The 16,504-nt window shown below is 37.7% G+C and overlaps 1 protein-coding gene across 2 annotated transcripts in view; it reads left to right on the forward strand.

Moving 5' to 3' along the window:
• Positions 1–13,812, forward strand: part of Mbd2 (methyl-CpG binding domain protein 2) — a 62,935-nt gene extending 49,123 nt beyond the window's left edge. Inside the window, exons 4-7 of one of the 2 annotated variants that reach the window (XM_020174112.2) lie at positions 3,201–3,291; positions 4,551–4,728; positions 10,221–10,358; positions 13,346–13,812. In XM_020174112.2, the coding sequence (XP_020029701.2) occupies positions 3,201–3,291; positions 4,551–4,728; positions 10,221–10,347 (396 nt within the window). In that variant the 3' untranslated portion in view covers positions 10,348–10,358; positions 13,346–13,812. Of the gene's footprint in view, positions 1–3,200; positions 3,292–4,550; positions 4,729–10,220; positions 10,359–13,345 lie in introns of those variants that run through there. The other variant, XM_074069809.1, reaches the window with a different exon arrangement.
• The last annotated feature ends 2,692 nt before the right edge of the window (positions 13,813–16,504 follow it).

The following is a 16,504-nucleotide window of genomic DNA, read 5'->3' on the forward strand; positions in this document are numbered from 1 at the left end:
AATTTAATGAAATTTGTATATAAAGGGTGATAAAGTATTAAAGTGAAGTGGGCTTGGAAGAAGCATGATATGTGTATTGGCCATTTCTTGGGAATGGGCCTAGGGGAAAAAAAACAGTAGTCATTGTCTTAACCAGATAAGTCAGAGACTGTAGTTCCAATACCCCAAAGAAGTGCCTTGCACTGAACCCTCATTCCACTGAACCCTCCTTCCACCTCACTCTGTCAGTGGTCCCTAAAGTTTTGTCTTTTCAGGATGTCCTATCAGTTGAATCACACAGTATTGAAAAGACAAGTTTCTTTCAGTATACTGCCTGCTGTGTATACACTTAAAATGCATTTTTATGTCTTTTTTTAAAAACGGAGAACAGGAAGGTAAAACAGGTCTTGTATGGGGGTTATCAGTAGTATGTGGGGGACGAATATGGTGGAACTATTACATACTCAGGTATGAAAACAGAAATATGAGACCTGTTGAAACTATTTTAGGAATGGAGGGAGAGGGGAGGAATAAAGGAAAATGATGGAGGGGAATGAATTCAACTATTATATATTGTAAGAACTTTGGTAAATTTCACAGTGCATCCCCAGTACAACAATAATTTAAAAAGAAAATGTATTTTTAAAACCAAAGAGCTTCCCCAACACCCTAAGAACAATAGAACAGGGAAGAGTCTGAAAAGATGGCTGTAGAGAAAAGATGACTTGGATATAAGCAGGCATTTATTGAATGAGGACTCTCAGTTTTCAGAAATGAGTGGGCTTATCAGCTTTGAGTAAGTGGTTGAAAGGCTAGGGAGGAAGTGACCTTAAGCTCTTAATGTTTTCTTTTCTCATACTAACCTTTCCCCACTCCCTCCCTCACTTCCGTGGGTACACATACATCCATTTCCATGGCATGAACATTTCATACTTTCTGCTCCTGAACTCTGGAGATGTCACTTTTATCATCTAAAGAACATGTGCAAATTTTGTCGATGTGTATCAGATTCTGACTTAGCTGTCTGAGGGCTGTCAGATGATATGGTGGTGCTGGAACTTGATAACATCCAGAGCCATATACCAGTTTCAATCCAGGATTTAGTTTAAAATTTTCTTCCTAATTTTTTTTTCCTTCTTGAAAAATTTAAAAGAATAAAAAGTGTTAGATTCAAAAATTACCTCTTAATATCTGGAAATAGAATTTCCAAATGTAAAATATTAGCAATCATAGCTGCCCATGTTCTCATGTTTTTATTTTTAAGTACTATTGATTTATTTTTGCAAATTAAATTATATTACAGAATCGTTCCTTTTGTATCCTCAGGGGATTTGTTCTAGGACCCTCTGTCAATAACAAAATCCACAGATGCTCAAGTCTCCTGTATAAGATGGTATAACATTAGCATATAATCTAGGTACACCCTCCCATATACTTTACCTCATATCTAAGTTCTTTATAATACCTCATACAGTGTGAATGCTGTTTAAGCTGTTGTTATGCTGTATTGTTTAGGGGATAATGGCAAAAGGGAAAAGTTTTGCATGTTCAGTACAGGTGCAATTTTTTCTGCTTACTTTTTATCTGTATTTGGTTTAAACAGTGTGTGCAGAGCCCACAGATACAAAGGACTGATAACATATCTATCTATCTATTATCTGTCTCTCTGTGGGTTCTGCCTATACTAATTAGAAATGTAACTGGGTTTTGTTTTCCTTCCTTTTTTTCTGTAACTATGGTATTCAAAACAAAGATGACTTTTTTTTTTTTAACCAAAAATGAAATAGCAGACAGAGCTTCCTGGACATTTATCACATTCATCAATTATGACCTTCCTCTAACTCCTGACATTCATGATAGTTAATGTACTTCTGTCTTCTTGCTGATGATGTGATTTACAGGGAAAAAAATAGGAGATGTCATTATTCATAAAGCATTCTGTTGCAGGTTACTCCTGGTGGTAGCATTGAGGCTATTATAACATATTACTATTCTGCAATAAATATCTTCTCATTCAACTGGAGAGCAATTATCTGATACTCTTCACATACACCAAAGTTATAATATAAGGCCCCAAACTCCTGAAAGTGAACAAAGTTTGCTAAAACTAAGTATAATAAACCTTAGGTCTACTGTATGAAGGAATCTAACTATATGATCTGAGACTTCAAGCTGGCTTTGTATGTTCTTCACATCCTCAGACTGAGTCCAGTTGCTTCCATTTTGAGTCTACACAAATTTTTTTTTCAGTACCAACTATGTCACAGGCTCTGGTACTCAGGATTAATGATATCAGATAGAGTCCTCTAGAATTCTCCATCCCCACCCCCGCCTTGTCTGCAGTAAAAATGAAGCAAACTAAAAAAAGAAATAAACCTTGAGGACAAGGAGAATGTCAACCTTACTGACTTTTGCATCCACAGGACAAGCATAGCACATAGTAGGAGCTCAATAAATATATGCTGAGTGACATTAGTGAGAAGTAATAGCTAATTCGAAGAAAGACTTAAAGTATACAAAGGATGTAAAATAAAAAAAACATAACTGTCTGGGGCCAGATAGTGTTTGAATAAGCAGTGGCATACCTCAGTAGCCCCCTAAGGAATGAAGAGCCTTTCCTTGTGCTCACTGAAACCCAGAATGATTACTTGGGCCATTGAGTGACTAAGGTGGCTCAGGCCCTGTGTAACAGGAAGAAAGGAAGACATTTTTAGTAAAGTCTTCATAAAAATGGGGCTTTTTCCCCTTACAGTATCTAAAACATCACTGTTGTAAAAAATCACAACTCTACATATAGAGTAGCTCTTTCGCTAATGATACTGGATAAAGGAACTAATACATAATTTTATTATTTTCTTTTCCGTGATAAATTTTAACATTAAAATTTCATGCCAAGTGAGTTTTTAAAAATTCAAATTTCAGTTTTTGGATGATACCTTATAAAAACTACACAAGTATATAGCATATAACAGTCTATAATTCAGTAACAAATGAATATGTTGCATAAAATAGCAAAACATTTTTTGAGTAATGTCATCTGAAAGAGTTATTATGTGTTGAAATAATTCATGTTTGGAGCATCATTTAACTTGTAAGGAAAAAGTGACAAAAAAATTGTAGGAAACTACTGAAATGATTTAAATTTCATTATTCAACAGCATCGATGCGCTACTTTCTTGTCTCGAGAATGTATCTATTAACAGTGATATTTTGCTTTACAGCTTTTCTGGGAGAAGAGGCTACAAGGACTTAGTGCATCAGATGTAACAGAACAAATTATAAAAACCATGGAACTACCTAAAGGTCTTCAAGGTATTATCTAAGTTTAGTTGAGCAGATATTTATTAAGTACCTACTGTGTGCCAGGCACTATATTAGATACTGTGGATTCAGAACTGACTGACAGCAAGTCTTTCCCTTAGGGGATCATGTGCCTTGCTGGATGGCATATTTCTTGAGTAGTAAACCCAGGGAAGATGTATAGGAAAAACTTGTATGTTGCAGGAGATTACTTCCATGTAGTATATTACCTTGGATTTTTTTTTTTCTGTGTAAAACTTTTGGATCTAGATTAGGTTCATCATCTACTTTAACCCATGTGCTGCTTTTAGCATTGAATGCAGATGAACAAAAAGGTTTCCCAAGCTTCTTGCTTACAACAGCATCTGGTTCCAACATTTCCTCTTTCTTTCATCCTTTTACCAAAGCAACTAAACAGCTCTCTTTCTGCCCTTCCCTCCAGAAACTGATGCTGTAAGTAGCAGTGGGAACATGCACTTTGGTCCATAACAGCAGCTAATAGGGTCTGGGGAGAGAACTCAAGTTGCCAGTCTACCTGTCAAATCACATGGTAACTCCAGGTTCTAGGGAGGCATTGTTTTCAAGTATTAGAACTTCAGCTTCTAAATCAGTATGTGTGTCTTACTCAAAAGCCTCATATTTCACAGTTGGACTATTGTCTCATCCCTTTATGTTCTTAAAACTTATTGCTTTAACTAACTAAATAAGTTTAGAACTTTAAGCGATTCATTTAAATTTTCCTGTGATGGCAGTCTCATAGTCAAAGTGTACAGTTACTGAGTCTGTGAATCTGGATATTTTGTTAGGCATTTGAAAGAGCTCATAAAGCTGCACGTGTATAGCATGTTTGTATTGATTTTTCCTTTGAAGTTGTGAAATGAAGAAGATAAACACCGAGGTATTGCTGGAAATTAATGTTAAAAGCTACAAGGAGAAACTATTCCAGGATACATTAACAGGAATACTTGAGTACAATATAACACTGTATAAGAGACTTAGATTATTAAAATAATTGATCTTACCTGAGGAAATGTAATTTAAAGTTAGTTTGATTGAAAACACTTAGCTCTGTTGTTACAATTACTTTAATGTTAATTCTTTGGTGTATAACAGCTATTAAGTGGATATGTATTATCCTTTGCTGCTTTGGCTTATGTTAAGTTAAATATATGATCCCAAGTGAACACACAGTATTGGTTGTTTTAGGTCACATATGGTATGCTCAGCACATTGAGAATTTTCCTGTCAATGGTGCTTCTTTCTGATTGCAGGAGTTGGTCCAGGTAGTAATGATGAGACCCTTTTATCTGCTGTTGCCAGCGCTTTGCACACAAGCTCTGCACCAATCACAGGACAAGTCTCCGCTGCTGTGGAAAAGAACCCTGCTGTTTGGCTAAACACATCTCAACCCCTCTGCAAAGCTTTCATTGTCACAGATGAAGACATTAGGTAAGGCAGTTTATTGTAACTTGAAAAACGTGTTTTTTGCCTATGGATAAGTTTTATACTACCCAGTAAGCTCAATGCCAGAGATAGTACAGGTTGAGCATCTCTACTCTGAAAACCTAAAATGTAAAATGCTTCAAAATCTGAAACTTTTCATCTCCAGCATGATAATACAAGTGAAAAATCCCATGCCATAAAACTTTGTTTCATGTACTAAATTATTTTTTTAAATTACATAAAATTACCTTTAAGCTGTTGTATAAGGCATTTAGGAAACTTAAGGGAATTTTGTGTGTAGGCTTAAGTCGCATCCCCAGGATACCTCATTATGCATATGTAGATCCTCCAAAATCCAACAGAATTTGAAATCCTTTTCTTCCCATGCCTTTTAGATAGAGGACTCTCAATATGTAAGTGCCAAATCTACTAAAATGTTTATATGTGTTTTACAAAGCTTTTATGAAACTAATGAGAAGTGATAAAAGTCCTTTGTAACACATATTTCTTTGAAAAAGGTAGAAGGGTGGCATACCAGAGGGATCATCACAAGCATGTCTTATTAGATCAGTTATATTCTCTAGCTGTCGTTTTTGCAGTGGCAATTTGGACTTTTGAATTTCTTCTTTAATGAGCCCTTTTCACTCATCATGTCTTTTATGTATTTCTTTTTTGTTTCAGTTTTTTTCCCCCCAGTGCTGGGGATTGAACTGCAGGTCTCCCATATACTAGGCAAGCACTCTGCTACTGAGCCATCCGCTAGCACATTCATCATGACTTTTATGATTGGCTTCCTGCGTTAGTTTGTCTTCAAACCAACCTCTCTTTAAAGTAGATGATAGCCATGGCGCTTCAAGCTCAGCTGTGTTTTCAGAGTTCAATTTAGTTATCTTGATTATGTTTGCCTCATTTAAACTCAATTATTTATTTCTACTTCACTTTGTTGCAAGTCAAGATTTAAAATGGTTCCAAAAAGACACACACACACACACACACACACACACACACACACACACACACACAGAGAGAGAGAGAGAGAGAGAGAGAGAGAGAGAGAGAGAGAGAGAGGATACAGCAAGATGAGAAGCAAATGAGGAAGATAGAGCAAAGAGTAAAGCAAGAGTCAGGAATGAGAGAGGACATAGCTGCATCTGTTAACGTCTTTTACTCTTTCTGAGGCTGGGACACAAACTAAGTTTTTAAATATTTATTATTTTTTTTGTTTTTTTGGGGTTTGAACTCAGGGTCTCAAGCTTACTAGGCAGGCACTCTACCACTAGAGCCATTTCGCCAGTCTACAAATTATGTTTTTTAGCATCAAATAATAAAAGGAATATTCAGCTCAGATTGATAGATCCCTGAAAATAGAAGCAAACCGTTGCTCAGAAATAAAACTATTCTGGATAGTAAGACCACAAAGAAATTTTTGTGTAGGATTTATGAACTTTATTCTGCTTTATAATGATACTGTAATATGTTATATTGTCTTTAAAAATATGACAGTGTGTATACTTCATTATTTCTATCTTCTGAATGTAAGTCAGTTTTACTAGAGTACTATTCCTGGACAAAACCAGCAGATGGCACTTTTGAATCATATAATTTAAAAATAAAAGTGTATTTTATTTTTTAAATAATTATATAAAAACTTAGTATAAAGTGTTTCTAAATGCATGTCTATCTAGATTTATAATTGGAAAGCCCCTCTTGAGTTTTAAAGTAATTCCTTTTGCAAAGATATACAGCATTTCAAAGTTGTATTCATATACCTTGATTGCATGAAACTTATGATCAACTTTAGTTTTGAAAAAAATGACAAACTATAAGGCAAGGAATCAACTTGCTCTTTGGATTATTCTTGACCTTGAGGAAGAAAATTACATGGGAAACCAGTTCTTTTCTGACATGGAATGAGCACAGAGTTTGTGAACAGGAATTCCTCAGGTTGTTATGGGTGTTGGCTGAGGTTCTGAGTGATATGGGAATGCCAGTGGCTTCAACACCAGATCTTTTTAGAGGAAGCTATCTCAAAGCAGATCTGGACAATTTCGTTTTTGGGTAAATTTGTCTAACAAATTTCTCATTTGGTTTAATTGTTGTAACAAATTATTATGCAAACATTCCTTTTTGAATTAGTACAAATTAAAAAAAAAATGACTGAAGGTCAGATTCTTACTCTTCCTGTAATTGTGTAGCCAATATTTTGGTTATATTAAAACTCTGACTAAAGATCTTATTCTTGCTTTTTTTTAACTTGTAAATTAATTTTACAAAGGGATTTCATTGTGATATTTCCATACATGCATGTAATGTACTTTGATCAAATTCATTTCTAATATTATTCTTCCTATGTCCTCCACCCCTTTTTTTAAACAGTTTTTAGTGGATGTCATTATGCTATTTGCACATCTATATATGATGTCCTTTGATTATATTCACCCTACATCCCTAAGGGCTCTTTTTATTAGGTCAGGTTAGTATATTAATCTGTCTTTTGATTAATTCAAGTTCATTTGATTAAGTAACCTAATCATAGAGTGATAGCCCATCATATCTACCAGTTTCACTCACAAAGAGTATGTATGGAGGTATGGGGGTACTTTTGGGGAACATCTTAAAATGCTGCCTGCCACAGTGGCAGTTTCAGCATTCATAAAGGTGGGAAGTAATGTTCAAAGTAAAAGAAAATCAATGGTAATGCTAGAGATCCATTTTCTCATCCCAAGGCAACTTTTGCTCCTTTCTCTTTTCTTCCTAGTGGGATTACTCCTGGGAAGCTGTGCATATGCTTGTTCCCTGTTATTAGGAGAGTAAGACTGATGTGCCAGTTGCCATAAACTTTGACTCACTGGGCTAGAGGGGAGACTAACTCTGTAAGAAATAAACAAATATGTTCTTCTTGACCCTGATCCATTACACAAACATCTGTTGAGCTAATTCTTTGATATGACAGAGGCTGTTTAGCTCAGATCCAGTAACTATCTCCCGCCCCGCAGCTGCCTGGCCCTGTTTTGAAAATTGACTTAAAGAGTGGATGTTGGCTGTGTGTATTGGCTCACACCTGTAATCGTAGCTACTTGGGAAGCTGAGATCAGGAGGATTGTGGTTCAAGGCCAGACTGGGCAAAAATTTTACGAGACCCTCATCTCAATCAGTAGTTGGGTGCCATGGTGTGAGTCTATCATTCCAGTTATGGTAGGAAGTGTAACTAGGAGGACGGTGGCCCAGAGGGAAAAAGGGCTGAAGGCCTGGCTTAACTGGTAGAGCACCTGGGTAGCAAGTGCAAAACCCTGACTTCTAACCCCAGTACCACCAAAAAAAAAAGTAGCTGTACTGTTTCTTTTAATAAAGCTGTCTATTTTTGTGGCTACATTGTATGTTGTCTTCACTACCTTGAACACTGATGCAGAAGGACAAGTGTAACCGTTCAGCTCGCTGAGCCCCCGGATCTTAGTGGAACCCTGAACAGTAGAGCTTCCCTGCCTTTTGTGCTGTCCCAGGTCTGGGCAGGGTTGCAGTCTGCCCTCCTCAGTTTCTGGTACAGAGCCCTCATTTTTCCCTGTTACTGTGCTGCTCCCAGTCTGCATCCATCCTCACCATCTTTCTTCTGCTCTCAGGGGAGGGCTTGACCTGTTATGTTTTTGAGGCTAACTGTCCCACTCACTTCTGCCTCTGCTTTCACCTCTCTTCATTCTTATTTTCTTCCTTTTTTTTTTTTCCGTACTGGAGTTTGCACTTGCTAGGCAAATGCTATACCACTTGAACCATATCCCTAGCCCTTTCTTTGTTTTTCTTTTTGCTTTGTTTTTCAGGGTCTTACACTTTTGCCAAGGGTTGACCTCAGACTCTGATTCTCCTATATTAACCTATGGACTAGCTGGGATTACAGTTATGAGCCACTACACCTGGCTTGCTTTTTGAAATTGGGTCTCATTAACTTTTTTTTGCTCGGTCTAGCTTCGAACTGTGATTATAAATATGAGCCACCATGACACGGGCCCTCATTTCTTATTTCACCCAGGATCTTTACCTATTAGTCTTCCCTCCTCTGTTATTTCTTCAACTTTTGCCTCTGTATTTGGTTCTGTTTATTTATTTTTTTTGGCACTGCTAGCATTTGAACTTAGTACATCACACTTGCCAGGCAGGCGCTCTACCATTTGAGCCACTCCGCCAGCCCTCTATTTGGTTCTGGATGTAAATTTTTCTCTTGCCTTCTCAGGGAGCTACTCTCAATTTTTTCTCTGCTTTTTAAAGATGAAGTATAAACTAACAACTCTTTCTCTTGGGCTCTCTCCATGTAATGGTTCAGAGACTTTTTTGAAAAGGACTTGGAGCTATGAATTTTCACTTTTAAGGTTCCCCTATATTCACCAAGACGGAGAAACTCATGGCATGTTCTGTTTTTGGCAGAGCTGGGGGGTTGAATTCAGGGCCTTGCACTTGCTAGGCAGGCACTCCATCACTTGATTCACTCTGTCAGCCCCTTTTGCTTTTTTTGTGTGTGTGTATGGGGGGAGGCGGCTGGGGATTGAACTCAGAGCCTACTTGAGCCACTCCGGCAGCCCTTTTTTGTGATGGGCTTTTTTTGAGATAGGGTCTCTGGAACTATTTGTCCAGCTGGCCTTAAACCATGATCTTCCTGATCTCTGCCTCCTGAGTAGCTAGAATTATAGGCATGAGCCACCAACCCTCAGCTACTTTGGTTATTTTTGAAATAGGGTCTTACTTTATTCCCAGGCCAGCCTGGATCACTGTCCTCTTATTTGTATTTGCCCATCATAGCTGGGGATAACAAGCATGTGCCACCACACCCAGCCATTGGTTGAAATGGGGTCTCATAAACTTTTTGTCTTGGCTGGCCTTGAACTGTGATCCTTCCCATCTCCACCTCCCAAAAATGTAGGATTACTGGCTTGAGCCACTGTGTCCATTCTCATGGCATGTTCTTGTCCTACTCAGCACACATTCAGTCTCTGTCCTTGGTCCAAGGCTTATGTAGTCCTTGCTTTTCTGTGTGAACCTGTTGCATGCAAACCTGGGAGCCTAGGAGTGCTTTCTCCTAACATGGCTATAGAATGCCAGACCACATCCCAGCCTGCTGTGCCTCTGCTTCCTTAGTACTTTAGTGAAGAAGTCACTTTCCTTTGTTTTCCAGGTCACTCCCTTGCTTCCAAATTATTTCTGATCATTCTCTATAAGAATAAGCCAAAACCTTCACATACTTGAAATTGTTGAAGTTGAGAGTGTACTGAAGCAAATCTTTCCAGAATCCTCTGTGATACAAGAGATAAAAGCTTGTGAACATTTTTTTTTTGGCAAGGCTCAGCAGTGTATTTGGTTTGTGAAATGTAGAAGCAACCTTTGCAAAGTGTAGGAAGAAGAAAGTTTTTCTTAGGAATTTAATGATTTCTAAGTAAGGATGAACTTTTGTAGCAGTTTTTTTATTTTTGTTACTTGCCAAATTTTCAGTGTCACCTTCTTCTGTTTTTGAAAAGGAAACAGGAAGAGCGAGTACAACAAGTACGTAAGAAATTGGAAGAAGCGCTGATGGCAGACATCCTGTCCCGGGCTGCTGATACAGAAGAGATGGAAATTGAAATGGATGGTGGAGAAGAAGCCTAGAATGTGATCAGGTAAGCCAGATGCCAAGGCACCTGGAATTTAGAATGCCTGTTTTCTTGTTATTTTCCCTTTGTAGCCTCCCCAGAGGTGAATAAAAAAGCTGCGCCTCTGCTTAGGTTGCACGTACGCTGCTGTTTGTCTCCTCTCGCTGTATTTAAGGTCCTCTGTGAAGATATCTGTACCCCTGCAGATACCTACAAGGGATCTGTTAGCTTCCTTTATTAAAACCAGGTGGAAAATGTTTAAGGTTTCATTACAGAAAAACAGAGGAACAAGGAAAGGACTCTATCAGGTTGGAGGAATGGCTGCAGGAGAGGAAAGTAATTGTCATTGGATGCCATTACCTTCTGAGGTACATTGTACCCTCTTTAGAATTACACTGTCATTTTAGGCAAAATCCTTCCCTTTTTCTAGATTCTTTGCACTGCATTGACAAGTATAATACATAATGTATCTTAAAGATACAAATTTTTATCTTACTTTAAAAACACATATGAGGTTTATGGGTGCTATTTCTTTGGGTATATATTCTCTTCAGATGATTACATTAAGAGTTCCACAGCATCTTGCTATTCACCTTGCATTCTGTGTATTGGCAGGTTTTGTCTTACTTTCTGCCGCCCATCAACCAATTATTGGTTCCCTTTGAAGCGAAAACTGAGAGGGAGTGACAGGGGTTAGCTAACATGAAGTGATGGGCCAACAAAGCCTCTATGAAGAAATAACATTTACTTTGGGCCTGAAAGAATGTGTAGAAATGAATCAGGTGATGTTCAGGTAAAAAGTGGCTCCAGTAGAAGGCGGCATGAAAAGCTTGGTTTCTTTCAGAACAAAGCAAAGGTCAGTGTGATTAGAATGTAGTTTGTTTGTCTGCAGAATAATGTGGAATATGTGGGGCTAGTGGACCATGGCTAAGCACTTTGAGCTTGAACATTAAAACCAGCGGGAAGCCACTGAAGGGTCAGTGGCGTGGCCAGATTTGCTGTAAGAAAAAAAGGATTGGAATGGGGAAAGCTTAGAAGTACGGACCCCAGTTGGGTTGTGGTTGTGGTGGTCTAGTAAGACAGGATTGTAGTTTCATGGAAGTGGTGTTAGTGGGTGGGGAGAAGAGGAAAGGGGAGGTCTGAGATGTATTCAAAGGTATGGTCAACTTGACTTGGTGAATGATTGGACATGAGCTTGATAGAGTGGTAGGTATAGATCAGGTTTCCACTGGAGACTGGCTGGCAGGAAGGGAGGAGTCCTGTTTGGTAGAAGAATAGAACAAATATAGTGAGTGCAGCGAGGATGAATTTAATTGTTGACACCACCTCCCCTTTTCATGAATTCCTTAATTTAGGAGTGACTCAGGCTACAAAGATACCAAAACCAAGTAGTAAATATAATGTGTTACATTTACATGTCCAGTGACAGCAATGCCATTCCTTCACATAGTTTACTGATCATGTAGAACCCTTTGAATGTAGTTCAGTTCTATGTTAGGTCTTTTTTTAATTTCCTTGCTGAGAATAGGAAGTCACTGTGTTGACATGTTGATCTTTGTTTTCCAAGCTGGCAAGGATGTGCTGCATGAGCTTTGATGAGTTTACTTAGTGTATGTGAAATCTGTCAGAAGTTTGAAGCTTGTTTCTTTTGCCTGGGGATCCAGCCATGCTGCCTCTGGAGCCTTTAAGGGAGTCCATGTCGCTGTGCCTATGCCATATTTTGTGCCATTGTGTCAGAATGGAGTGGGAAGACCCTTCTCTTCTGTCAGCTTTTGGGTTCTTCTCAGACTTTTCTTTTGAGTTCAATTTGGGATAATCAGGGGCCATCCAGTTGAGGTTTAGCTGGACCTCTGCTTCCTCAGAAGATTACGTTGTGGGTTGTCATCAAGTTAGCTAGCATTCATATAACTCCTGTTGGGAAGTACGTTCTAGGCACTTTACGCAAACAAATGCTGGCATCATGTTAGGTGGGGAGAGACTTCCTGTATGTCATATTCTAAACTTGAGCATGATGTTATTAGACCAGGCCATTAGACTTGTAGGTTGTAGAAGAGTTAGAAATAGTTCTTAGTTATAAAAATTACATTTACCTAACTCCGTTAGCCCCATATGCACCTAAAATCCTTAAGCTGGAGCATGGCTACATAACTTATAAGCAGATGCTTGTAACAGGATGTAGAATAGGGACCACTTAGCTTGATAAAGAGTGTGACATACCCAACTTCATGTGACTCGTAAGAGACAGATCCCAAGTCTTCTAATCTGTAGTTCCCTTCAGGTCTTGTCATGACACAGTTCTTTCTAATGTTCCTTATTAGCAAGGTGGATCTGCATTTGTGTATTTGTTTATTTAGCTAGTTGGTCAAGATTAACTGTGTATCTTAAATTTTAGAGTCATAGAAAAATCTAGGTTATCAAACATTTTAGGAATGATTGCAAGAAGTAGATAATTAAAAAACAAAGCTGTTAAAATATTTAGCTGTGAATGAAATACATGACAAACAAATTATTCAGTTTGCAATTGCACAGCAGTGCTCTTTCACCCAGGATATCGCTATCATCTGTAAATGTTCAAGGTGAAGCCAATCACTGTGAAGTAAAATAAATCATTAAGTAGAAATTTTCTCAAAATATGTTAGGTTTGGCTGTTATTTATTATGACTTTTCATTTGTATGCCCTTTGAGTTCCCTTTTTATGCTGATTTAGTTAATTGTAGATAGAAAATATTTGCATAAAAATATAAAGGGATGCATACAACTTCTTTGAAAATGAAATGGGTATTAAACATTATCAAAATAAAACATTTGAACAATGAGGGGATATGTTGAGCACTTTTTCATATATGAAGATGTTAAATAGTTTTACTTATAAAGTGCTACAACTGAATGCTGAATCAAGACTTTACAAAAACATGGTTCTAAGTGAAATTTAGCTTCTGATTACTTTCATGTTTTGCTGAACTCACACCTGAGAAATCATGGAATTACTTAAGTTTGTTTGTTTTTCCTTACAGGTAACCTTCAACTGACTTTCCCCACAAGAAAATTCCTAGAAATTGAGTGAAAATATTTCCACTGGGTTTTTCCTGTAAGAAAACATGTACCCGAGCACATAGAGCTTTTTAATAGCACTAACCAATGCCTTTTTAGATGTATTTTTGATGTATATATCTATTATTCAAAAATGTTTATTTTGAGTCCTAGGACTTAAAATTAGTCTTTTGTAATATCAAGCAGGACCCTTAAGATGAAGCAGAGCTTTTGATGCCAGGTGCAATCTACTGGAAATGTAGCACTTACATGAAATGTTTGTTTCCCCCACAGTTTTAATATAAACAGATCAGGAATACCAAATAAATTTCCCAATTAAAGATTATTGTGACTTCACTGTATATAAACAGATTTTTATACTTTATTGAAAGAGGACAACTGTACATTCTTCCATCATCACTGTAAAGACAAATAAATGATTATATTCACAGACTGATTGGAATTCTTTCTGTTAAAGAGTACGCACAAGTACCCCTTGTTAGCATTCCTGATACACATTCATCTTTGATGCCTTCCTGGACCTTAGGTTTGAAGCAGCAGTGATAGAAAATAGTTCATGCATTTGTAGTATGCCTCTGGACATTATCAGAATTGTGCTTTCAGCAGAAGTTTTGCGTTGTCATTATCATGTATAACTTATTTTATCACCTGTGACTAGTACTTTTGATAGTTCTATGAAAATAAGGCTTTTTTTCCCTGTGTATGAGGTATGTGCACAGGTACCCTTTAGTTTTTACTTGAAGTCCATGCTTGTGGTTTTGGTAGAATGTTTTGCACTTTCTAACCTCCACTAGTTTTCTAAGTTAATAGGTGCAGGTCAGACTCTTCAAGGTAAGAGGCAGAGTTAGTGAACCAGATTGCTTAGTGAACCAGATTGCAATATTTTACTAATCAGTATCCAGTCTCCAAAAAACTAACATTTTTTTCTGTCGAAGCTCTCATAAAGCCTAACTTTATTACCATTTAAATTTCTTGATAATCTAATTATTAAAATTGGCATTACATTATTTAATGAGTTTTAAGATCAAAACCTACTTAAATCTGATAGGAAGGGAAGAAGTGGTTGCAAGCAAGTTCAAGCAAATTGTGAGAAATGGAGCAAAAAAAATATCACTTTATAGGAACAGTTTATGTACTTTATTCTTGAGTATATTTAAAGTAAAATCTGATAGAACACTTGCCTAGTATGTGTAAGGCCCTGGGTTTGAATCCCAGCACCCCCCCAAAAAATAAGAAGTAAAATAAAAACAATTAGACCCCAAATGATGTGGATGTGACCAGTACATTTTATTACCACTAGTTCCAGCTCCCTTTAATTAGAAGGAAGAGAAAGAGGAGGGGGCAATCACAAGATTGGCTAGGAGCGGCTGCTGTGTTTCTGGACCTTTATTGCCAAACTGTTATGAATACTTTGTGGAATTCCTGTGGGAAGACTTTTGATAAAGGGTCCCTGCTTGTGGGTACCAAGTGGGATGAGGGTGGGCAGTTAATATTGAATTCTTCTTAAAGAGCCAGTATGACTAGCCAAAGGTTTATTCTGCTTCTTTTCCAAGCCCTGACTCTTCATTTACAGTCAAACTTGGGGTGTTTTCTTCTTGGTTGTCATACATTCTTTTTACAATATAGTCCAACCAAATTATATGTACTTTTATAAACAAGTAAACCCACAATATACATGTAACAAAACTTTTACTATTTTTCTTGTATACTTTGCTTAGGTAGAGAAAAAGGTATGAAAGCCATTATATGGTTTATTGGGGGACCATCCCAGAAGCCAAGAAGTTCCCAGTATACCCACAGAACATGTCAAAAATTAAATTCATTATCTTATCCCTACAAACTTACAATCAACTCATTACTCAACCCAGGTACAAGCAAAAGATTTTCTCTCTTGTCCCGGGCAAAAATCCAGGAGTGGCTCCAGATTTGCTCTTTCCCTTGTAATATCTGTTGATTTTGTTAGAATACTATATTAACCATACCTCTAACATGTGCATCCTCCTAAATCCCACAACCACTAACTTCATGAAAACTTTCCCCCTCTGAACTTTTAATAGTTTCCTCTTATTTCATCTGTCTACTGTCCCTTCTCCCTCTCTCAATTCCTTTTTCATCTCTTCCATATAGTCATCAGAATGATCCTCAAAACAGACAAATGTGATCCTTCCCTGATCAGAATTCCTTACTTGCCTGAATGCAGTTTAATTTTTAAGAGCGAACACTTTGAAATTAGAACTTGTGTCTGAATGCAGATTTTTGGCGTTTGTGTGACTTGTCAGGCTACTTAACCTTCTTGAGCCTGTTCCTCCTCAATGAAATAGGAATAATACTACCTACCTCATAGAGCTGTAGAGAGGAGTCGACGACATATTATTTATGGAGTCTTTAGCACAGTGCCTGGCATGTAGTGGGTGTGCATGTTAGGGACTGCTGTCATGGTTATCCCTGCAGGTATCAGTTGTAGGTTAATTCCAAAAGTCATTTATTGATCCCTGACCCTTGAACCACTTTATTTTCAGTTTCCTGTTTATTTCCTTTGTAGAATTTCCTAAATCTGTATTTTATTTGTTGAATTTTTATCTATTTCTCTAGTAGAATGTACGCTCCATGAGAGCAAGGATGTGTCTGCTTTGTTCCCTGTTATAAGCTCCAGCACTTAGCCTAGGACCCAGTACAGCTAGTGCTCAGTAAGCTAGGAAAAATATAAGAACAGCCAAAAACCTCTTCATGCTCTTATAACTACCTATCTGTCTAGCCTCATCCTGCTACTGTCCCCATTGTACTTTTGCTTCAAGAAAAACCACATTGCTTATTTCTTTGAAGTTCCCCTTGGGCCTCTATGTCTTTGCACCTGTCATTCTCTTTGCCTGCCTGTGTACATGATGAGTTTTGGATCATTGATCAAGTCTCAGCTCAATGGCTACCTCCTCTGTGATATCCCTGACTTCTCCAGGCAGAGGTTCTTTTTCCCTGATCCATGTTCCCATTGCACTTTGTAAATACCTCTGTGGAAGCACTTCATTGTACTGTAAATTTTTTTTGCATGTCTGTTTCTACTGTGATACTGTAAGCACCATGAAAGCAAAGATTGCGTCTTTTCATCTGAACATCCCCAGGGCCTT

This window comes from Castor canadensis, chromosome 4 (assembly GCF_047511655.1).
Source record: "Castor canadensis chromosome 4, mCasCan1.hap1v2, whole genome shotgun sequence".
NCBI lineage: Eukaryota > Metazoa > Chordata > Mammalia > Rodentia > Castoridae > Castor > Castor canadensis.